At 46.3% G+C, this 24,092-nt stretch overlaps 3 protein-coding genes across 8 annotated transcripts in view; 1 reads left to right on the top strand and 2 right to left on the bottom strand.

The window, feature by feature from the left end:
• Window positions 1-120: 120 nt before the first annotated feature.
• On the bottom strand, window positions 121-1,804 carry FAM187A (family with sequence similarity 187 member A). Its single transcript, XM_025363808.1, has one exon. The coding sequence runs from the start codon at window positions 1,694-1,696 to the stop codon at window positions 452-454; it is 1,245 nt and encodes a 414-aa protein (XP_025219593.1). The 5' UTR covers window positions 1,697-1,804; the 3' UTR covers window positions 121-451.
• A 28-nt stretch (window positions 1,805-1,832) lies between these two features.
• Window positions 1,833-4,520, bottom strand: CCDC103 (coiled-coil domain containing 103). 4 transcript variants are annotated; one of them, XM_025363813.1, is made up of 3 exons: window positions 4,378-4,520; window positions 3,873-4,005; window positions 1,833-3,154 (listed from the first exon to the last, which is right to left on the bottom strand). In XM_025363813.1, the coding sequence occupies exons 1-3, from the start codon at window positions 4,518-4,520 to the stop codon at window positions 2,702-2,704; spliced, it is 729 nt and encodes a 242-aa protein (XP_025219598.1). In that variant the 3' UTR covers window positions 1,833-2,701. The 4 variants fall into 4 exon arrangements, with proteins under 4 accessions (XP_025219598.1, XP_025219599.1, XP_025219600.1 ...); XM_025363814.1 differs by having other exon boundaries at window positions 3,120-3,154; window positions 3,869-4,005; XM_025363815.1 differs by having other exon boundaries at window positions 3,120-3,151; window positions 3,869-4,005.
• A 1,468-nt stretch (window positions 4,521-5,988) lies between these two features.
• The window catches only part of EFTUD2 (elongation factor Tu GTP binding domain containing 2), a 44,681-nt gene continuing 26,577 nt past the window's right edge, over window positions 5,989-24,092 (top strand). Inside the window, exons 1-9 of one of the 3 annotated variants that reach the window (XM_025363801.1) lie at window positions 5,989-6,252; window positions 10,784-10,892; window positions 15,445-15,610; window positions 17,176-17,254; window positions 18,767-18,842; window positions 19,316-19,381; window positions 20,745-20,780; window positions 21,823-21,913; window positions 22,809-22,891. In XM_025363801.1, coding sequence (XP_025219586.1) covers window positions 10,788-10,892; window positions 15,445-15,610; window positions 17,176-17,254; window positions 18,767-18,842; window positions 19,316-19,381; window positions 20,745-20,780; window positions 21,823-21,913; window positions 22,809-22,891 — 702 coding nt within the window. In that variant the 5' untranslated portion in view covers window positions 5,989-6,252; window positions 10,784-10,787. The remainder of the gene's footprint in view (window positions 6,253-10,783; window positions 10,893-15,444; window positions 15,611-17,175; window positions 17,255-18,766; window positions 18,843-19,315; window positions 19,382-20,744; window positions 20,781-21,822; window positions 21,914-22,808; window positions 22,892-24,092) is intronic. The other 2 variants (XM_025363802.1, XM_025363803.1) reach the window with 2 other exon arrangements.

Raw genomic sequence — 24,092 nt, 5'->3', positions numbered from 1 at the left:
CCCACCGGCAGCCAAAGAGGACATACAGCAGCTCCCTCCACTCTCTTCTTCCTTCCTTTCCCTGCTACCTGCAACTCAACCAGTACAATCCTCAGAGGCAAGAAAGTAAAGCAGCTCAAACACGATTCAACACTGCTCAGTGTTTACCACTGGATAAATCTGAGTTCACGCCTTCCTTCTCTGACCTAAGTGTGAAGTCAGGAAACACGTGTACCCTAACTACTTCCATTCTGACCTCAGTCCCCAATCTCCCACCAGCCTCAAGCCCCTCCACTTCTCAGATCAGGCCCCAGACCTGCCCATGAAAATGGGGAGCAGGCTATAACTAACAGATTTGTCCACACGTTCCTACCACACGTCCCACCCCAGGGTACCCACCCAGAGACATCTGGTATCATTTAACAAACACATTGAAGGACAACTGGTCTTCAGAGCTGGAGAAAGAGAGAACCTAAGGGGAGAAGTTGGGACAACACTGAAATAAGTAACAGCAGCAACGACAGAGGTGAATGGTGACGAAGACTGCCGTGATGAACAGGTAGCCTATCAGGGTGAGCTCCACAGCCGAGCGAGTCTCGGGATCCGACAATGAGGCTGGGTAGCGCCCACGAGATGTCACACCCAGCCGGAAGCCAGCAACTCGCACACCCTGCCTCCAGCAATAGTAGATGCCCCGGTCATCCAGCTGGGTGAAGCGGATGTGGAGCTGGTTGCCGTGGTCAATGAACACCCTCATGGACCTGTTGACACCCTTCAGGTACTGTGTGCGGTAGAGGTGCTGGCGGTCTTTGTCCCAGGCCACGGCATGCTCTGGCCGGGCCCCGGGACAGGAGATGATGAGTCCATGGCCCAGTCTCTGCTGGTGGAACTGAATGGGCACCTGGGGCACCCAGGGCCGGCTGCCCACTTTGGACACATAGTTAACGATGGCCAGCACACCCTCCCGGATGGTCTTCGTCTTCTCACAGGGTACTATGCAGCTCCGAACCAGCAGCTCAGGGGTGTGGTCCCTGGCCTTGGTCTGCAGCTTCCTTGGCACAGCCCTTGAGCCACAGGACACCACATCAGGCACCGCCTTGAGGTAGCGTGGGGAGAGGTCTGGGCTCTGCAGGTAGCAGAGGCCGATGCGCCACTGCTCCCCACGCACCCCGCAGCGGTCACAGGGGGTCCATTCCCAGAAGGTGGTGAAGACATGGAGGTGCCCATAGTATTCATCTGCAAAGGGCTCCTGGCCCTCGTCCTGGAAAGTGGCCACCATTCCCTCACTGTTCTGGATGTCCACATCATAGGCGTAAAAGTAGTCCCCCTTGCGGGTGCCGCAGAAGTACAGGCCCGAGTCCTCAGGCTGAGCCCTGAAAACCAACAGGCTGAACATGCGGATGCTGAAGCGGGCCAGCATGTCGCTGCCCACACGTACCTGGGCTGCCTCCGTCAGCACCCGCCCATCGAAGTCCGTCAGCACTTTGGTGTGGCTGCTACCTAGGTGCTTTTGGTAGAACCAGACTACAGCTGGCACCTCTTCGGGTTTGCAGTGACAGGGAAGCTCAAAGCTCATGTCGGCCAGGTAGGCTGCATTTTCAAACATCAGGAAAGCAGGGCAGGGGGTCTTCTGAAAAATGTTTTCCTTCTCTACAATTTCAAAGGCCTGGAGACCCCCCCATGCCCACAGGAGCACAGTGGTGAGGGCCAGGTGCATGCCTGAAGGAGTGAGGGGTCAGAGGGGCAGGGCAAAACCAAGGCATTAAAGGCTCATGGGGCTCCCAGAAAGCACTGATGAGCTGAGGCCTCTGGATGAGGAAAGGATTATGCAGCCAGGAAAAGCAGCAACAACCTGCAGAGGAAGTTGCCAAATGCAAGGCAATTTATGCCCAGTGGATGTACAAGATGCCCTTCTAACATTCCAGACCCAATCTTGGGCGAAAGCCATTCTAGAACCTGGCCTTCACTCCCCTTTCTAGAACATTGGCACTCACCCAAGAATGGGTCAAAGGAAACCGGAATGAGAAGGGGCCAAGGTGCTCAGGCAGGGAAATCTCTGCCTCAGTGCTCCAGGCCCTGCCCTGCCAGCCTGGTGGAAAAGTCTTCCCTTTCACCAATCCGGGAAATGGAGGAAACCCGCTCTCCTGCATATCTGGCCATTCAGGAGGCTGGCTGGACCTGAGCTGATGGCTTGGGACTTTCCCAGGCCCAACCTGCACAAGAATTGAGTCTCTAGGGGAAAATTCAACACCTCAAATGAGGTAGCATTTGATCATTTGTTGATTACATGTCCATTCATTGGTTTGGGGCTATAAACATTCTTGTTAAGAGCTGTGGAGATCAGTGTTTGTTTACCATAAAGATTTTGCTTTTTTCTTTTTCTGAGTGGAGGCTGTAACTGGAATAGCCAGCATTTGGTTGGGCACACTCTCATCTCTCAAGGCCAGTGGGCTAGAGGCTTGGCAGACTGTAAGGGTGGGGAAAAACTGCTTTCAACTTCCTGAGTTCTTGACTGTCCCGTGGATACACACAGTTCAAAATAGCGAGACACTGAGGGACTGGAGAAGTGGGGAAGACTTGATTCCTATTTTTGCTCTGAAAATTCCAAGTTGAGAAGGGAACTAAGTGTGGATTTCTTATTATGGTCCTGCAGAACCCCCAAGACAACAATCAAAAAACTGCCTCCAGTGACCACCGGGACCTCTGAGAGTAGCTTGTCCCATCAGTCAACCTGGTACAGCTCCAGCAGCTCCTGCAGGAGCCTCTCCTCCTCCTGGAGCCCACCAGACTGTTCCTCCAGACCCTGCTCCTCCCAGCTGAGCCCCTCCTTCATGGATCTGGGGACGCCCATGGCTTGCAGCTTCTGAAACAAGCCCTTGCAGCTCTCTCTCTCTGCCTGGCTCAGCAGGCTCAGGTTCAGTGTGAAGCGCCCAGTGCTCGCCAGGCTGCGTAGGATCCCCAGCACCCCTGCCCGGTCAGCCGGCCCCACGTGATCAGCCAGTGCCACCAGGAGCTCCCCGAGAAGTCCAAACCCCACATCTGTCTGGAAGAGGCGGCCCAGCTTTGGACCCCCAAGCTGCAGTAGAGTCTGGTAGCGCTCTGGCCCACTTAGCAAGTGTCGCCGCCAATTACGGTAGAAGTCAGCAGAGGTCTCGGGCTGGAGGGGGGTTTTCTCCTGAATCACAAAGGAAGGAAAGGGAGTCAGGAGCTCTTCCAGCTGCTCTGCAACAGTGACAGTGAGGAGAACCTGTCGGTCTTCATCTTACTCTCTTCATCTTACTACTCTCTGAGCACTGGGAAGGCTGTGGTCCTTGGGGGCCTCATTTTCAGATGAGGAAGCTGGGGATGAGACAGGGAGGGCCCCCAAGGAATCCACGCCATGATTTGAGATTCTCATTTATACTGCACTTTTCCTATTCAAGAATGGAGACATAGTTCTGGCCTTCAAGAGTAAGTTGAGGTTAACTGTAAGTCGTGTGGATGGGTTGATTGGAAATCTCAGGAAGAGAGAAAGGAACTCAAGGATCTGAACGTCGGGGTCTCTCTCTCAACACTGCCATAGGATCATTACACTAGACACCATACAACCCAGAGGCAGAGCAACCCAAATCTGATCTGAGAATGAAAGTCAAAGGTCTAAGGGAAGTGGAGCTTCCTAGCCCAACTTTCTGACTCGTTCTGCCCAGTTCAACTCAGCTTCGCCATCTGCTGTTTGTTTTTCTTTCTGGGATTGGAGGCAGAAACCTATCTGTAGGTTTAACATGACAAATAAAGACAATGTATGTGTGGTTAAAACAAAACAAAACAAAACAAAACAAAACAAAACGAAAAAACAGGATTGAAGCTTTAGGGCAGAGAATCCTGCTGGACTAAAGAGGCAGGGCCTCACCTACCGGGGAGATTTCAGTGGCCACATCCTGGAAGGTCCTTCCCTGAATAGTGTGACAGTTCCAGGGCACAGTTCTCTTTCCTCCCATCTTATCCTTCCGCTCCAGTGGCTTCAGATGTGATGCAAGGACAATACCCCTGTGGGCAAAGGACAGAAACTAAGCAATGGACTTAATGCTGTGTCTGTGGGCGTGAGGCAGCTAGACTTTGCATGGTATAGGATGAACCTGTTACAGACCAATACGGCCATAATAATAACAATAACCACAGCGATAGCTGACTGCTTTCAAGCACTTCACATGTATCAGACACTTGCTCAGTCTTATGTGCAAGAACTCATTTAATTATAACAGTTACTGTTTTACAGATAAATAATTGAGACTCAGAGAAGTTAAGGAAATTGCATAAGATCAAATAGTAGAGGGTGGGGCCCAGAATGGTTTGCTTTCAGGGTTAACTACTATAGTCCACCATAACAGGAGGGCCTGAGAAAAATGGCAGTGAGCCAACCTGAACTCCTCATAGGAAGCCACCCTCTGTTCCACTGCCCGTAACTTGGCAGCATTCTCCCGTTTGTACTTCTCGTCAGCAGTGAGTGCAGCCTGCAGCTCTTTCTCCAAAGCATTGAAGTCGATAATGTCATTCCTTTCCATGGCCTGTGCCCGGGAAGGCAAAGGGAATACACGTCAGTGGACGGTCAATATCAGGGGAAAGAGGGTTATTGGATTATGCACCAGAACACAAATGACCCCAAAGCACCCTGGACATTATGTCACTCACACTGGGAGGTGTTACAAAAATCTGGTTTTCTATTTTATATAGACAAGTTGAATTTCACAGTGAGGACTTACACAAGACTTATCGCTGAAAATAGAATACAGAGTCCTGACTTTCAATTTGGAGTTCTGTCTTAATTTTGCTCTGTGCCTCCAAAAATACTTTTAATTTTGGTGCTTCAGTCGAGGAGGCATTTGGATCTCAGAATTCAGTTCCTTCACTCTTCCCCCATAGGACTGTTCTACAGCAAGTCGTTTCAACAGGAGACCTCACACAAAAGCAGAACTCTTGTTAGGTACCTTTGAGCTCAGGGATAAAGTTTCATTCTTCATTGAATGTCTTTAGTGAAGAAGGAGACTTTCACCCAAACCACACGCAATGACTGAGCAGGAAATCAAGCAGAAGGGGCAGAGGAAGGAGCTCAATGACCCGATCCCAAATCCCTCTGTCCAGCCCAGGGCTGGAACAGAGGTCCCTAGGTACCTGGGCAATGTCTTTAGTTCTACCACTGTACTTCTGTAGCTTCTGCGTATCTGAGGCTGACTGATTTCTACAGAGATATTCTTTTCTTTTTTTTAGACAGGGTCTTGCTCTGTTACCCAGGCTGGAGTGCAGTGGCATGATCTCGGCTCATTGCAACCTCTGCCTCCGGGGTTCAAGCAATTTTCGTGCCTCAGCCTCCCGAGGAGCTGGGACTACAGGCGTGCACCACCACGCCCGCCTAATTTTTGTATTTTTAGGAGAGACGGGGTTTCATCATGTTGGCCAGGCTGGTCTCGAACTCCCGACCTCAAGTGATCCGCGCGCCTCGGCCTCCCAAAGTGCTGGGATTACAGGCGTGAGCCACCTGCAGAGAGATTCTCTACGTGGGTTCTAGTCGTGGCTCTGGCATTTACTTGTTGTGGGACCTCTCTGAACTGCAAACTCCTAGTGAGTTGAGTTAGATTTTGTGGCGGGGTCATCACCAACAGCCCTAGCGCAAGGAAGCAGGAGGTCCCCAACCAATCCCACAGCCACCCTACCCCAACGTGGGGAATCTGAACGCCAAGAAGGGGCTGGGCTGGCCAGTAACCGAACTCAAGTGTCCAGTTCTCAGCCCTCCTCAGGCATTTACTAACCCTTCTGTCCCCTTACTCAGCCTCCTAGACCTTCACCCCAGCAGCCCCGTCCTTGGTCCCCTTGTTTTCTTTGGAGATTCCCTGATAAGCCAACAGGAGGACAGACCCGCGCAGACCACTCCGGCAGCTGTGGTTGCCCAGCAACTGCGCTAACAGCCTGGCCACGTGATCTGCCGGAAGGCCCCCCATTTCAGGGTAGTCCCGAGGCGCCTGATCAGATTCGTTCATCCTCAGGTCTCACCCTCTTTGGAGCAGCCCACGTCTTGGGCTACTCGTCTTGGGGACCGGCTACTCCGCCTTGCCAGTTCCTGTCTCCGCGAGGGCATACCTCGGAACTGGTCCTCAGGCGGAGGGTTGTCCTCCCGGGCAGAAAGGCGACAGCGGCGTCTGCGGGGTCCTTCCTGGCGGCGGGCGCAGGCGTTTCTTTGGCGTGGGGCGGAAGCGCGTTGTCCGGCGGCGGCCTCAGCACTCTTAGCTGAGCAGGCGGGAGGTAAGTTGAAGCGGGTTAGCGGCAAGGAATGGTTGCTCCAGGTGGGATAGGAAATTAAAGAGCGTCAGATCTGGAAGAGGCTTTATATGCTATCTGCCCCTTTTGCTTTACGGATGGGTGAATTGAGGCCTGGAGCGGAAAAAATAATGGAAGATCCTCTCCTCCGCGTGCCTCCCCAAAGCTTTCGAAGCGCGCACGCACGCACGCACACACCTCGATTTCGGGGCTGCCTCTATAGCCTCAGTCCGTAAAATCGTATCCCTAGGAAGGAGTGTTGCTCTAACTGTCCAGTCCCGTCGCTCATTCCCTTTTCCATCTGTGCCGCCTTCAGCCGTTCTCTGCCACGTTCCCTCCGACGTTCCCTTTGAGCGCCTGCATTGTAGCGGGAAGCAGCAGTGAGGTTTGTTACCATGAGTCGCTAGTTTTGTGTAACTGTGGGCAAATCAGCTATATTCTCTGTACCATGTTAGAGTCACTCATTAGTTCGATAAATACTTATTGAGGGCTTAGTCTACGCTAGGCACTGTTCTAAGTCAACAAAACAAGCCCTTGCTTAAACTGTAGTTGGGGAAATGAACAGTAAACAACTAGATATAAGTCAGCTAGTGATAAATGTATAACATTTGTGAATAACAATAAAACAGTGAAAGTGGGAAGTTGGAGAGTATGTATGGGGGACTTTTTAGAGTGACAGAGAAGGTGACATTTTAGTGGAGACTTGATTGAAATAAAGGGACAAGGTGAAAATATCAAAGGGAATAGCGTTTTGGACAAAGAGAATGGCAAGTGCAGTGGCCCTGAGGCAGAACTGAACTTGGCTTGTTCCATGAACAGCTTTATATAAAAATTTTTTCAATCGGCCGGGCGCGGTGGCTCACGCCTGTAATCCTAGCACTTTGGGAGGCAGACTCGGGCGGATCACCCGAGGTCAGGAGTTCGAGACCAGCCTGGCCAAAATGGTGAAACCCCCTCTCTACTAAAAATACAAAAAAATTAGCCGGGCGTAGGGGTGCACGCCTGTAGTCCCAGCTACTCGGGAGTCTGAGGCAGGAGAATCTCTTGAACCCAGGAGGCGGAGGTTGCAGTGAACCAAGATCGTCCGGTTGTACTCCAGCCTGGGCAACAAGAGCAAAACTCTGTCTCAAAAAATATATATAAAATAAATAGATAAATAATTTCTTCAAGCACTTGACTGGGGTCTTGGGAGAATGAGATAAGCATAAACGCGATAATAGCTTTTTGGAAGTAAAAAGAATCTGTATGCATGTGAAAGTTTCCATAATAATTTACATTTAGTTATTGGTCCTTGGAGCTCCGATTCTCTCTCTACATTCAGCACCCAGCAGATGGCATTGAGGGAGGTGGAGGTATCAGTCTAATCCAAGAAATATCAGCATCTTAAAATTAAACATTCCATTCAGTTAACATTTATCCAGTTTCTACTTATGCAAGGTGCTGTCTTGGCTGTTGACTGTGTTAGCGTTGGTACTTTTTTCTCAACTATTTAAAAATGTAAAATGCAGCTGGGTGCGGTGGCTCACAGCTGTAATCTCAGCACTTTGGGAGGCCGAGGCGGGCGAATCACCTGAGGTCAGGAATTCGAAACTAGCCTGGCCAATGTGGTGAAACCCTATCTCTACCAAAAATACAAAAATTAGCCAACTGAGGTGGTGGGTGCCTGTAATCCCAGCTACTTGGGAGGTTGAGGCAGGAGAATCGCTTGAACCTGTGAGGTGGAGGTTGCAGTGAGTCAAGATGGTGCCACTGCACTCCAGCCTGGGCAACAGAGTGGGACTCTGTCTCAAAAAAATAAAAAAGTAAAATGCATTCTTAGCTGGAGGACCATGCAAAAACAGGTGGAGGGGCCAGATTTGGCCACAGGTCAGAGTTTGTGAATTCTTGCCCTAAAGTATTAGGAGCTGAAGAGGCATTGTGTCAGCAGCTCACTGTCAAATATTTGGGGAAAAGAAAGTTATTTGTACTGTTCTTGCCACTTTTTGGTATTATTTTAAAATTAAATTTAGTGTCATAAAAGAAGTGAAGGGAAGAAGCAGATGCATGGAACACAGGGTTCTCATGATCAAGGATGGCAAAAAATAATGCTAGCTGTTTATTGAGCCTGGGACTCTGGTAAATTCTTTACACAGGGTGTTTTTTGTAATCCTCATACACATTTATTCAGTGAGGATTATTCATTCCATTTTCCAGTTGAGGAATAAGAATCAGGTTTGGAGAGATGAAGCAACTTACCTGAAGTTACATAGTTGTTAGTGGCAAAGTTAGAATTTGAATCTAAGTCTTCCAACTCCAGAGCCCTGATGCTCTAGTCTGTTCTTTATTGCTTATAAACTATAGTTGGTGATGGTAATTAGTACAGTTAACTACTATTTATTTATTTATTTATTTATTTATTTTGAGACAGAGTTTTGCTCCGTCACCCAGGCTAAAGCGCAGTGGTGCAATCTCAGCTCACTGCAACCTCTGCCTCCTGGGTTCAGGTGATTCTCCTGCCTCAGCCTCCTGAGTAGCTGGGACTACAGGTGCGTGCCACCACACCTGGCTAATTTTTTGTATTTTTAGTAGAGATGGGGTTTCACTGTGTTAGCCAGGATGGTATCGATCTCCTGACCTCGTGATCTGCCCACCTTGCCCTCCCAAAGTGCTGGAATTACAGGTGTGAGCCACTGCACCCAGCCAGTTAACTACTATTTAAGACAAAATTAAACACTGATAAAGGTGCAAAAAGCTCTAGTAGGATAGGGGAATGAGAAATTGAGGAGCTAGGAAAGCTTGAAGGAGGTGGTGGCATTTGAACTGTTTCTTTGAATAGAATTTCAATAATTGAAGTGGAAAAAACCCATAAAACACTACTTACTTACAAAGGGAAAATGAGTAACTTTACAATAGAGAGGCCTGGCAAACATCACCTTAATGAAGTGATCAAAGTTAATGTTACCACCAATGAGGCAAATTGAAATCATGTATCACCTGATAGGAAATGCTTTGAGAACCACAGTTCTCACATGTTCTCACAGCATCACTTCTATGATATTCCTGCCTAAAACACATAACCTGAATATTATCATAAGGTAACATCAGACAACCTCAAATCAAGGGACATCCTTAAGGATGTCACGACAGTCCTTGGAAGGAAAGACTGAAGATTGTAAATCCAAAGAGACTAAAGACATGACAACCAAATGCAAACATGATCCTGGATTGGATCCTTGGGCGTGTAAGATATTATTGGAACAGTCTGTGAAACATATTGGAACAATCTGTGAAACTTGAATGGGATCTGTAAATTAGGTGGTAGTAATGTGTGAATATTAATTTTCTGATTTTGATGGTTGTGTTGTGGTTATGTAGAAGAATGTTCCTGTTTGTAGGAAGCACACAAGGTGAGGGAGAGGTTGGCAAACTTTTTCTGTTAAGGACTGGATAGTATTTTAGGCTTTGTGAGCCATATGGTTTCAGTCCCAACTACTCAACTCTGTTATTACAGTGTAAAGGCAACTGTAGATGATGTAAATGAATATGCATGGCTGTTTTCCAGTGAACCTTTTTTTTTTTTTTTTTTTTTTTTTGAGATGAAGTCTCGTTTTGTCTCCCAGGCTGGAGTGCAGTGGTGCCACCTCAGTTCACTGCAACGTCCACCCCCTGGGTTCAAGGGATTCTCCTACATCAGCCTCCTGAGTAGCTGGGATTACAGGCATATGCCACCATACCCAGCTAATTTTTGTATTTTTAGTAGAGACAGGGTTTTGCCATGTTGACCAGGCTGGTCTCGAACTCCTGACCTCAGGTGATCTGCCCACCTTGGCCTCCCAAAGTGCTGGGATTACAGGTGTGAGCCACTGCGCCAGGCCTCCCAATGAAATTTTTTAAGTAGACACAGACATTTGAATTCCTTATAATTAATTTTCATGTATTGTGAAATATTTTTCTTTTGACAATTTAAAAATGTTGAAAAGCATTCTTAGCTAGAGGGCCATGCAGAAACAGCTGGAGAGGCCAGATTTGGCCACAGGCCAGAGTTTGCACACCCTTACACTAAAGTATTAGGAGGTGATGAGCCACTGTGTCAACAGCTCACTTTCAAATAATTTAGGAAAAAGTAAGTTGTTTGTACTATTCTTGCCACTTTTTGACATTGAGTTATTTTAAAATTAAATTTGGTATTAAAGAAGTGGAGGAAGGGGACCTCCTCTTTTGGCTTTGGAGCACCCCACCCCATCTCTGTAGTGGGGAGCTTCTTCCTTCTGTCTTCTTTCCTTCTTGCCTATTAAACTCTGCTTGAAACCAAAAAAAAAAAAAAAAAAGTGGAGGGAAGACTACATAAATAGAGACAAGTAGGGCAGAGACTTGGGTAAAGTACTGGTCTTTGGAAGGAGCCTTCAGTAGATTGATGTCACTGGGAGGAGGCATGTTCTGAAAGGGGTATGGCCAACCATAAGACTAGGTAGGTGGGGCCACCACATGGAGGCCGTGATTACTTTGCCAGAATCTAACTCCTTTCCTTGAATTTTAGCATCATGGACACCGACTTATATGATGAGTTTGGGAATTATATTGGACCAGAGCTTGATTCTGATGAAGATGACGATGAATTGGGTAGAGAGACCAAAGATCTTGATGAGGTAAAGCAAATATATTGCTCTTTTCGTCTCGCTCTTACTTACTTTTATTTAAGACAAGGTCTCACTCTGTTGCCAGGCTTGAGTGCAGTGGCGCAATCTCAGCTCACTGCAACCTCCACCTCCTAGGCTTAAGTGATTCTCCCATCTTGGCCTCCCAAATAACTGGGACTACAGGCATGCATCACCATGCCCAGCTAATTTTTTTTATTTTTCATAGAGACAAAATGTTGCCCAGGCTGGTCTCGAACTCCTGAGCTCAAGAATCCACCCGCCTTGGCCTCCCAAAGTGCTGGGATTACAGGCATGAGCCACCATGCCCAGCTCCCTCTTTTCTTTTCTCTCTCTCTCTTTTTTTTTTTTTTTTTTTTTTTGAGACAGCCTCACCCTGTTGCCCAGGCAGGAGCACAGTGGCACCATCTTGGCTCACTGCAGCCTCTGCCTCCCAGATCCAAGCGATTCTCATGCCTCCGCCTCCTAAGTAGCTGGGATTACAGGTGTGTGACACCATGCCTGGCTAATGTTTTTTGTATTTTTAGTAGAGACAGGGTTTCACTATGTTGTCCAGGCTGGTCTTGAACTCCTGACTTCAAGCAATCCACATGCCTTGGCCTCCCAAAGTGTTGGGATTACAGGTGTGAGCCACCGCGCCTGGACAGATTTATTTTTTTTTAATTATATTGAGGTATATAACAGAGATGCATAGATTTTGGTAATGGCGACAGGAAAGAAAGGTGTCCATTCTAAGACTGGGCGCATTGGCTCATGTCTGTAATCCCAGCACTTTGGGAGGCTGAGGTGGGCGGATGACCTGAGGTGAAGAGTTTGAGACCAGTCTGGCCAACATGATGAAACCCCATCTCTATTAAAAATACAAAAATTGGCCGGGCGCGGTGGCTCAAGCCTGTAATCCCAGCACTTTGGGAGGCCGAGACGGGCGGATCACGAGGTCAAGAGATCGAGACCATCCTGGCTAACACGGTGAAACCCCGTCTCTACTAAAAAATACAAAAAACCAGCCGAGCGAGGTGGCGGGCGCCTGTAGTCCCAGCTACTTGGGAGGCTGAGGCAGGAGAATGGCGTGAACCCAGGAGGCGGAGCTTGCAGTGAGCTGAGATGCGGCCACTGCAGTCCAGCCTGGGAGACAGAGCAAGACTCCGTCTCAAAAAAAAAAAAACCACAAAAATTAGCTGGGCATGGTGGCATGCACCTGTAGCCCCAGCTACTCTGGAGCCTAAGGCAGGAGAATCTCTTGAACCCAGGAGGTAGAGATTGCAGTGAAACTCCATCTCAAAAAAATAAAAAAAATTAAAAATTTAAAAAAACAATGATAAAAGAATATTGGTTTAGTTTTATTTTAGACTTGTTGAGCTACTGTAGACTCGGTAGAGGTAATTACAGGCAGTCAGAAATGATTATATAAAATCCTGCAGTTAGATTCATAATATATTCAGCAGTATGGGGCAGTAGAAAACTGGCTTGATAGCTATTTTGGAGCCACCACCAGTAAGATATATGTGGCTGCCAAAAGAGCTAATGTAATCTTAGGCCACTTTAGTAGAAGTAGAGTGTAAGATGGTAGGAGGTAGCCAGTCTTACCACTGGAGGGTTTTGTGTTCTTAAGGAAGAGGTTGGCATGCTGTAATTTGTGTGAAGGAACACAAGCACCCAGCAGTCCCTCTACCCACCTGCCTACACCTGTACTCATATACGATGCCTTCCCTTCCATTCTTATGAATTATTTGTTCATGCTTCTGTCTACTAGAAACTAATCCCATCCCTTCTCACCTCTCAAGACCTTTGGCAGTTCTGCCCTCTCTCTCCTGTGCCATCAGTTTTCCCTGTCTACCAGTTCGTCCCCATCAGCATACAGAGAAAAAATGTCATTTCATCCTAAAACTCTCTCTTGACCCCATATCCCTCTTCATTTACCTCCAGATTTTCCCTGCTTTGCAGTGCAGCACATCTCAAATGAGTTGTTCATAGTTGCTGTCTCCAGATCCTCTCCTCCCATTTTCCTTCAAACCCACTTCCATCCTTTTGCCTCTCCCATTCCACAGACTGCTCTTGTCAAGATCACTAGTGACCTCTGCCTTGCTAAATCCCAAGGTCAGTTCCCAGCCCTCATCCTACGTGACCTGCCTGCATCATCTGACCCAGCTGATCATTCCCTCTTTAAAATACTCTCTTCCTCTGGCTTTCAGAGAACTCCTGGTTTTCCTCCTCACTGACATCCCTTCTCAGCCTTTGCTGCTGCTTCCTCATCATCTCCCTGACCTCCAAATGTCAGCAGGCCCAGAGCTCCATTTCTCAGACCTCTTCTCTGTCTACACTCACTCCTCTGGGGATCTCATCCATTCTATCAAATAACTTGTATTCACGACGACTCAGATTTGTATCTCCAATCTGGACTTTCCTCTTGAATGTCACGTTTGTATGTCCACCTTCCTACATGGCGTGTCTACTTAATGTCTGACAGGGAATCTCAAACCTGGCGTTATCTCACACATTAAGTACTGAGCTTTCCCTGCCCTGCTCCCCTAACCTGCTCTTACAGTCTTTCTTCCTCATCTCAATAAAGGCAAGGCTGTTTTCCAGTGCTCAGATCAAAAACCTTGCTGCTTCTCTTTTTTCTCATACCTCCTTTCAGTTCAGTAGAAAACAGTTTTGACTCTACCTTTGTGATGTATCCAGAATTCAGCCTCTCCTCACCACCTTCCCAGTTCCTACTCTGTCTAGTCCAAGCCACCATCACTGTTCTTTCTTTCCTGAATTACTGCAGTAGCTCCCTAACTAATCTCCTTGTTTCTGGTGTATTCTCAGCATAGGGGCTGGAGTGGTTCTTTTAAAACAGAAATCTGATCATATCACTTCTCTGCTCCAAACTCCTGGTGCAGAGTTTGTTCGTCTCAGCACTGTTGACATTGGGGCCAGATACTTCTTTCTGTGAGGATTCTGTGTGTTGTAGAATGTTTAGCAGTACCCATGGCCTCTACCCACTGGATACTAATGGCACCTGCCCCGCTACTTTTGCTCTAGAGTAAAAGTAAAGTCCAATTTCTTAGAGTGGTCTCGAAGATCCTGTGTATTTGCCTCCCGTGCGATCACAGCTTCCTGTTCCCCAATTCTTCGCTCCATTCTCGCCATATTGGCTTTCTTGCTAAACCTCAAAGTTGCCACATGCTCTTGGCTTTGGGCCTTTGCATTCTGTTTCATCAGCCGACTAGAATCCTCTTCCCCAGATACCTGTAGAAGTTATTCTCTCTCTGCAGATTTTTTGCTCCAGTAGTACCTCTTTTTCCTTCATTGCCTTAGTTCTAACACCTGGAACAGAGCTTAGCACATATTACATGCTCAGTAAGTGTTTTAGGACATAAAGGGTGATCTGGTAGCCACCTTAGATTATTTGGAAAACTTTTTAGCAGAAGCGAGAATGACTTCGTTAATGTTGCGTATGACTATGGATTAATTTGTAAGGAGGTAGAATTGAAGTTATTTAATTGTAAAGTGTACAATTTAATGGCTTTTAGGGTATTCATAGAGTCACGCAACTGTCATCACAATCAATTTTAGAACATTTTCATTATCTCAGAAAAAACTCTATACCCCTTAACCATTGCCCTCCCACCCACACCTACCCTGCCAGCCCTGGGCAATCTGCTTTCTGTCTATATAGATTTGCTTATTCTGAATATTTTCATATAAATGGAATCATATAATATGCAGGTTTTTCAGTCTGGCCTCTTTACTCACATCATGTTTTCAAGGCTCATCTATGTTGTAGCATGTGTATACCTATAGCAAGTACAGGTATTTTGTTTGTTTTTGTTGCCGAATTTTTTGTATGGATGGACCACATTTCATTTATCCAGTCATCAGTTCATCGACATTTGGTTGTTCCCACTTTTTGGCTGTTATAAATAATGCCACTATGAACACTGATTTCTAAGTTTTTGTGTGGCCATAAGTTTTCATTTGTCTTGGGTATATACTTAGGAGTGGACTTGCTGGGTCATATGTAACTGTGTTGAACATTTTGAGGAACTGCCGAACTATTTTCCAAAGCAGCTGCACCTCTTTCCCATCAGCAGTGTGTGAGGTTTCAGTTTCTCCACATCCTTGCCGGCCCCTGTTATTATCTATCACAAAGTTATTTTCCAAAAACAATTCTGTGGATATAAGTGAAAATGTTAAAGGTATGGGCTTATCTCCAGTTTTTACCTCTGTCTTCTGGTTTCTGCCCTTGGAGAAAGTTGCTTTTTTCCCCCTAAAGGGCGGTGCTGTGATTTGTTTTCTCCAGTCTCAACTCACTTGTGACCAGTGGCCCACATTCAGGAAGGGGCAAGTTTGAATCAGGAGCACTGTCCATGGCCTTGGCTTAGAGTCTTCTCTTTATGAATGGTCTCAAAGGAGTGGAACCTGCCCCGCTGGCATAGAACTCAGAATAAGAAGCTGGCCAGCATGTACAGTCAGTGCTGTCACTCACGGAGGTGGTCAGACATCAAACAGGAAAGGCGTGTGCCTCTTTGATTCTCCTTCTCCCTCTTGCTTTCAGATGGATGATGATGACGATGACGATGACATAGGAGATCATGACGATGACCACCCCGGGATGGAGGTGGTGCTGCATGAGGACAAGAAGTACTACCCGACAGCCGAGGAGGTGTACGGCCCTGAGGTGGAGACCATAGTTCAAGAGGAAGACACTCAGCCTCTCACAGGTACGTCAGGAGGGGCTGGGCTGTGAGGAGGTGAAATTGAAACCTGGAAACTTCATTTCATAGCTGTCAGCAAACCTTAAAAGTTCAGTAAATGAATTGATCAGTTTTTCTTTACTACCTTCAGGTACTGTTTCTGGTTTAAGATTCAGTTAATCCTCTTTTAATATTCAGTAAAGCTCTTAACTAGTTTCTAGGTAAATAAGAGTTATTTCTTATTTATATGCTATCAGTTTAGGTGCATGAAGACTCATTAAGTTTATTTACCCTGTGGCCTGATATGTTTTTCCATCCAAATAACTCCAGCCCTTTTAACCAGTTCTCATAATGTGCATTGTCCATTTATTTTCCTTTTTTTGAGACGAAGTCTTGCTCTGTCGCCCATGCTGGATTGCAGTGGCACAGTCTTGGCTCACTGCAACCTCCCCCTCCCTGGTTCAAGCAATTCTCCTGCCTCACCTTCCCTGGTAGCTGGGATTATAGGCGTCTGCCACCACGCCTGGCTAATTTTTGTTTTTTTTTGTTTGTTTGTTTGTTTTTGTTTTTTGAGACCGAGTCTCGCTCTGTCACCCAGGCTGGAGTGCAGTGGCTGGATCTCAGCTCGCTGCAAGCTCCGACTCCCGGGTTTACGCCATTCTCCTGCCTCAGCCTCCCGAGTAGCTGGGACTACAGGCGCCCGCCACCTCACCCGGCTAGTTTTTTGTATTTTTTAGTAGAGATGGGGTTTCACCGTATTAGCCAGGATGGTCTCGATCTCCTGACCTCGTGATCCACCCGTCTCGGCCTCCCAAAGTGCTGGGATTACAGGCTTGAGCCACCGCGCCCGGCCTAATTTTTGTATTTTTAGTAGAAACGGGGTACCACCATGTTGGCCAGGCTTGTCTTGAACTCCTGACCTCAAGTGATCCGCCTGCCCTGTCCTCCCAAAGAGCTGGGATTACAGGCGTGAGCCACTGCATCTTAATGGTTTTCATAGGCTGGAAGTGGTGGCTCATGCCTGTAATCCCAGCACTTTTGGAGGCCAGAGCGGGAGGATCGCTTGAGCCCAGCAGTTTGAGACCAACCTGGGCAACATGGTGAAATCCCATCTCTACAAAAAAGTACAGAAATTAGCGGAGCACAATGGTGGATGCCTCCCAGCATCTCGGGAGACTGAGGCAGGAGGATCACTTGATTGTGCCATGTGTACGCTTCAGCCTGGGTAACAGGGTGAAACCCTGTCTCCCAAAAAAAAAAAGTTTTAATTGATCTTTTGGAAAGTAATTGCATCTTATAAATGCGAGGAAAGATCTTGAACTGACATTGACCTCAACCTACATCCATTTCCTCTCCCTCCCTCCCACCCTTGCTCAAAATGATGCCCCGACTCCTCTTTCCACAATTCAAGGTCCTTCACTGTCTCATGCCAAATAGCATTTCCAAAACTTTCTCAACATGAGTGAACCTTGAGAGTAAAAGAAATTGATGTCGTACATCGTACATTCCGAAAGGTCAGTCTAATGGAATAGTGCTCCGTATTTTTATGTTTTATGCCCACCTACACATCACTACCTTTTTTTTTCTTCTAGAACCCATTATTAAGCCAGTGAAAACCAAGAAATTCACTCTGATGGAGCAGACATTACCTGTTACAGTGTATGAGATGGAGTAAGTTACAAGGTTTCTCAGCTTCTCTGCAGGAATGCCCTGGGTTCATGTTTTTGTAGAGATAGGAGGTGGTTTGTGGCTGAAATAGCCAGTAAATTGTGGCCGTACATAGCTCTCAAATTCTCCTTCAGCTTGTGTGGCTGCTGGGATATTTGGGCTCAATCTTAACTTTTCTCTTGGTGTTCATCCAGATGTTAGCTGTTTCCTCTTCTTCCAGGTCTTTAGTTTGATGTTGAAAGCCAGCCTTTAAGACAGATCTGGGTATTACAGTTATCACTGTTGGGTCCACCAGAGCCTGTCTGGACTTAGTAAGACTGCTGAGTATTTTAGGAACATATTAGCTCTTTATTTTGTTTTTGTTGCTGTTGTTTTGAGATAAGGTCTCGTTTTGTTGCTCAGGCTGGAGTGCAGTGGCACAATCACAGCTCATTGCAGCCTTGACCTCCCGGGCTCAATAGATGTGTCTGCCTCAGCCTCCTGAGTAGCTGGGACTACAGGAACACACCACCACGCCTGGCTAATTTTTGTATGGTTTCACTATGTTGCCCAAGTTGGTCTCAAACTCCTGGGCTCAAATTATTCTCCTGCCTTAGTTTCCCAAAGTGCTGAGATTACAGGTGTGAGCCACCATACCTGGCCCTCAACTCTTTATTTTGAAAAGGAGAGCAAAAGCAGGTAGATATGTGTGTAGGATCATTTAGGTGCTCTCTCTCTCTCTCTTTTTTTTTTTTTTTTCTTTTTCCGATGCGGAGTCTCACTTTGTTGCCCAGGCCAGAGTGCAGTGGCATGGTCTCAGCTCTCTACAACTTCCACCTTCCAGGTTCAAGTGATTCTCCTGCCTCAGCCTCCTGAGTAGATGGGATTACAGGCACATGCCACCATGTTCAGCTGATTTTTGTATTGTTAGTAGAGATGGGGTTTCACCATGTTGGAAGTCCTGGCTGAGTGCGGTGGCTCATGCTTGTAATCGCAGCACTTTGGGAGGTCGGGGCAGGTGGATCACTGGGGGTCAGGAGTTTGAGACCAGCCTGACCAACATGGTGAAACCCTGTCTCTGCTGAAAATGCAAAAATTAGCTGGTCGTGGTGGCCTCGGCCTCCCAAAGTGTTGGGATTACAGGCGTGAGCCACTGCTTCCGGCCTAAGTTTTTTGTATTTTTAGTGGAGACGGGGTTTCACCATGTTGGCCAGGCTGGTCTTGAACTCCTGACCTCAGGTGATCCACCCACAGCCTCCCAAAGTGCTGGGATCACAGGTGTGAGCCACCATGGCTAGCCTCTTCCTTTTTTAGTCTTGCTATTTTACTATTAAATCCCTGTGATAGTCCATTCACAGATCGTGTTACCTCTTGGATAAGTTTCTTGCTACGTAAGTATAGACATTCGCATCTGCCTGAGGGCTCTCCAATGGGTCTGAAAGTTGTTCCTGGCCAAAAATGCCTGAACCTTAAACTCCACTCCTCATTTGGAAACTTTTCCCAATGTCTGTTTTCTCTTTTCCTTTGTCCTTTCAGTTTCTTGGCAGATCTGATGGATAACTCAGAGCTCATCAGAAATGTGACCCTTTGTGGACATCTCCACCATGGCAAGGTAAGAGAGAACTTTCAGCTACTTGGAACAGGATTTCTCTTTTGTGCCTGCTCATGTTTTAGCCCTTAGAGTCACAGCGGTTGAGGTTTGAGGTCACAAGGCTCAACCTACTGACTCGGGGTACTGCATGCCTGTTACGAAGCCATACTGTGAAATTCTGGCTTTTCCCAAGCAGCAGGTGGAGCCTGTTCCTGAGCCTTGTGTCTACATCTGGACAGAAGATGGGAAATTGAGCCTTACTCTGATTTTTATAAGTTTTCATTTCCTGAGGGATGCCTGTCTAAGAAAGATTTCATCTTTTATTTGAAAATAATCCTGTGGCTTCAGTGTTAATTCTTTGCTGTCCCATAACCCTCCTTGCTCTCCTTTTTCTCTCCTTATCCCTAAATTATGTGGTGTATTGGGAGCTGGGGGAAGGGCACAGTAAATTTTCCTCTGTGGTTGGCAGGTGTTAACTGTTTCTTCCCTTTTAGACATGTTTTGTAGATTGTTTAATTGAGCAGACTCACCCGGAAATCAGAAAGCGCTATGACCAAGATGTAAGTAGAACTTCTGTTGAGGTAGTTTAGGATGAACCATTCAGAACAGATAGAGATGTCTCTCTCCTCCTTCCTTCACCCTTCCTGTTCTCTATAAATAATGACGCCTCCAAAGTGCAGCTTTATAATTGTGATCTCTATTAATAGGCTGTAAGAAAATAATTTCAACTTTCTCAGGAGCATAGAGAATATTGAGCTGCAGTATTTTTGGATGATCCGTTTTGCACTTGGGATCCCTCCTCTGTTATGATATGTCCTGACTTTTATAGTCTCTTCTTTGCTGTCATAGTATTAATAGCCCGCTCTATAAATATGATACAATTGTACCTGGTTTTCACGGTAAATTTAAATGCCTGTGAATGAGGCCAACTGTGGCTGCAAGTCTCAGTGCAATAAGTGTTCAATCCCTGCCAGATTGATTGTTTTAACACTCTAGCATGAAGGCTGACATGTGTCTCCCTTTACCATGCTAAGAATTCTGTGCATTTGATATAAATTAGCTCTCAGCTATACCTGGTCTTTAGTGACCTCCCCCAACTCAAAAAGAGCGGTGGCTCATGCCTGTAATCCCAGCACTTTGGGAGGCCAGGACAGGAGGATCACTTGAGGTCAGGAGTTTGAGACGAGCCTGGCCAACATGGCGAAACCCCATCTCTACTAAAAATGCAAAATGTAGCTGGGTGGGCACAGTGATGTGCACCTGTAGTCCCAGCTACTCGAGGGGCTGAGGCAGGAGAATCGCTTGAACCTGGGAGGCAGAGGTTGCAGTCACCCAAGATTACGCCACTACACTCTAGCCTGGGTGGGTGAGACTCTGTCTCAAAAAAAGACAAAACCACAACCAAAAAGAAAAACCCGGCCGGGCGTGGTGGCTCACACCTGTAATCCCAGCACTTTGGGTGGCCGAGCTGGGTGGATCACATGAGGTCAGGAGTTCAAGACCAGCCTGACCAACATGGTGAAACCCTGTGTCTACTGAAAATACAAAATTAGCTGGGCGTGGTGGCGCACGTCTGCAATCCCAGCTACTTGGGAGGCTGAGGCAGGAGAATCTCTTGAACCCAGGAGGCAAAGGAGGTTTCAGTGAGCCAAGATTGCGCCATTGTACTCCAGCCTGGGCAACAAGAGTGAAACTCTGTCTCCAAAAAAAAATTTAAAAATCCCTCCACGCACCCAGGAGCATTTCCAGCTGGGAGGGCACTGGTCTCATTGTCTGGAATTGCTGTGGGGACACCCTGCTCGCTGTCTCTCTTTAATCTCAAAGAAACCCTTGAGCTGGGAGGTGGTGAGGGAAAGTGATTGATGGTTCGTTTGTGGGAGAGGAGTCTGAACTCAGGTGGTAACAACAGTTAATTTTTTTCAGCTGTGCTATACTGACATCCTCTTCACAGAGCAAGAGGTAAGCATGCGTTGTGGAATCCGATTGTTGCCTACACCAGACCCCCCAGTAATAGTTTTGTAGGGAATGTAGAGGAGCCTTTATGATAGCATTTTAGTTCGTACTCTACTCCTTTCTCCCCACTTCTCACATCCCATCTCCTTCTTCCTCCAGTTACTCCAGGGTTATAACTTAAAAAAGAACTGGGTAGGCAAGCTGTAGGTTGGGAGGGGGACCCTCCTGTTCTTGACTAGGTTAAATTTGGCCTAATACAGGGCAAATACTAAGAGGTGATGTCTGCATTTGTGCTTTAAGTTACGCAGAAGCTCAGCGTGATGTTTTTTTAAATGACATCATCCTTTAAAAATCCGCAGGATGAGTCCATCCATATGATGACCTCTTTCTAGGAGTAGCTTCTCTTTGAAAATGGGTCCCTATATCTTTGTGTTCCTCTTTTTGTCTTTCCATCCGGATCTTTCTCTGTACTCTCTGACCCCTTGTCTTTCCCCCCTCTTATTTCTGTCCCTTTTTCCTAATGGAAGTTTTAAGTATAAATAAGTATGGTTAACTAAAGGCACTTGGAATTAGTAAAGATAGATAGGCAGTTAGTGTTAGCTGTTACTGTTTTATAATGCATTTATATATTTGTTTGACTGGAATTTTAAACGTTTATTCCTGTCATAGCTTTTATATTTCTTTAAAAAAAAAAAAACCTAAAATACCCCAGATTGTTTCTTTTTACTTTCAAGGTGCTCAGCTATTTTTGTTTCTCATGTATAAAGAGGATGAGATTCTAGGACCCTGGATTCTCTGATAGGGCTTAATACTGTTTTGTTTGCAGTAATTCATTTTCATCTTTTCATACTTGAAACAAGCCCCCCAAAAATGCTATCTAACACCAAAATATTTTATTTTCAAGGTCATGCTGGCTAGAAGCCTAGATAAAAATCACCCACTATAAGGAGAGCCATCAGTGTAATTTACTAGCAATTGGGGAGCCCCAAAAGCAAAATGAACCCCTCTTGCATAGGAAGAGGTCTTGACCACTCTTTGTTTCTTTCAGAGAGGTGTAGGCATCAAAAGCACTCCTGTGACAGTGGTCTTGCCAGACACCAAAGGAAAATCTTATCTCTTCAATATCATGGACACTCCAGGTAGGACATCCTTTGGCTTTTGATTATTGGAACCTTGTCTTGGTTTTGCATGTGTCCTCTCACTTTCCAGAGCAGAACAGAGCAGTGCATCTTTGTTTTTACATTCCCTCACCTTCATTGACACCATTTTCAGTTTTAACTCTCTCCTTTGTTTCTGACTGTTAATTTAGCAAGCATCGTACTCCAGGCCTCCTATTCATGTCTTTACTCTTTTGAATATGTAAAAATGTTAGGGAATCGTATTCATTTATTCATTTCAGCCCGTCAGGCCCCATGCTATCTGCTGGGGAGCTAAAGGTGAGTCAGAGCCAGTTCCTGGCCTCGAGTACTCTCAAAGGAGACTGGTGAACATACAGATGACCTTGGGAACAGGACCCCTTGGCTGACTCTTCCTCCTATTGAAAGGACCAACTGGGGCAGAGTTTTTAAAAACTGAAAGGTTTTAGGTTTTGGCTGATTTGCCTTCTTGGCACCATCTGATGCCCAGTGTCCTGATACCTCTCAGCCCCTGCGCCTATAGCACCTCGGCAGGAACTGCCTTCCTCCAACAGCACACTGTGCTCCAGGCCCTCCTTTGCCTTTTCTCCTGCCACCAGATTGTCTTGAGTCCCACAGAACTCTGCTCACTGCTGATTAGGCTAAGCTGGTGTGTGATGTGGACTCATGCTCTCCTGGGCACTTCCCTCTTTTTATGTAGGGAGCCTCCCGTAGAAAAGCTTAATGCAAGGATATGATTCTAATGGGGGATATTTTTATCCTGCAGCGGGTTATGGCGAGGAGGGGAAGGGGGTATTTAGAGGTTCACAGGCTTTGAAGTGCCCCCTCAGTTCACTGTACCAGTTAATTGTGCTTTATCCTACACCAAGTGATGACTTACTTAGTATTTGCTTTTCAGGACATGTGAATTTCTCTGATGAGGTCACAGCTGGCTTGCGCATCTCAGATGGAGTGGTTCTTTTCATTGATGCTGCCGAGGGGGTGAGTCAGACTCAGCTCCCAGAATCTCATCGACCCTGTTATGTTTGCCCCCCGCAATACCCAGAGCACTAAGTGAGCTGGGAGCCAGAGAACCTTGAAACTCTCTGGGATTAAGGCTCAAATTTGCTCTAAAATTAAAGCAGCAAATGAAGTTCAAAATTAATTCTCACCGGGTGTGGTGGCTCGCACCTGTAATCCCAGCACTTTGGGAGGCTTAGGTGGGTGGTTCACCTGAGGTCAGGAGTTCAGGACCAGCCTGGCCAACATGGCAAAATCCCGTCTCTACCAAAAAATACAAAAATTAGCCAGGTGTGGTGACCCTTGCCTGTTATCCCAGCTACTCATTAGGCTGAAGCAGGAGAATCATTTGAGCCTGGGAGTCGGAGGTTGCAGTGAGCCGAGAGTGTGCCACTTCACTCCAGCCTGGGCAACAGAGTGAGACATTCTCTCAAAAAAAGAAGAAAAAAATAATCAATGTGGGTGCCCTTGCTTCCTGCTCAGTGAAGCTCAAAATAAGACTCATTGCTATTCAGAAAACACAAAGATAAAATGACAAATGTAAATAAAAGGAAGGGAGGAGAGTATGTTCTTGTAAGTGGATTTTTAATATTAGTTACGTTTTTCCAAGAGATTGGAGTTAAAAGACCAGGGTGTCTTCTGTATTCCTGAATTTAGAGATGGAACACTTGGGCTCTCCTCATGCATGTTGTCATTGGTGAGACAGCCAGCAGAGGGAGCCAGAATTGTCTTTTTTTTTTTTTTTTTTTTTTAACTGACTTTTCATTTTGGAATAACAGCAAACTGAAAAGCTGCAAGAATTATTCAAAGGACCCACCCTCATTTACTTTGTAATTCTCTACACGTTCAGACACACACAGAGAGACAGGTGTGTATGTTTTCCCCTTGAACCGTTTGAAAGTAAAATATTTCAGAATGTATTTTCTAAGAATAACGACATTCACCTACATAACCACAGTACAGTTGCCAAAATCAGAAAATTTAAAATTGATACAATCCTGTTGTACAGATCTTTTCTGCAGACCTTATTCAGTTTTACTGATCATACCAACAATTTCCATTATAGAATATTTCCCCTAATCCATAGTGATGCGTAGCATTTAGTTTTCATGATTTTCAAGTCTCTGAATTGAAGCTGTTCTTTAGTCTCTCTTGGTCTTTTTTTTTTTTTTTTTTTTTTTTA

Source organism: Theropithecus gelada, chromosome 16 (assembly GCF_003255815.1).
Source record: "Theropithecus gelada isolate Dixy chromosome 16, Tgel_1.0, whole genome shotgun sequence".
Taxonomy (NCBI): Eukaryota; Metazoa; Chordata; class Mammalia; order Primates; family Cercopithecidae; genus Theropithecus; species Theropithecus gelada.
The sequence above is the reverse complement of the archived record's forward strand: the minus strand, read 5'-3'. Positions and strand labels throughout refer to the sequence as shown.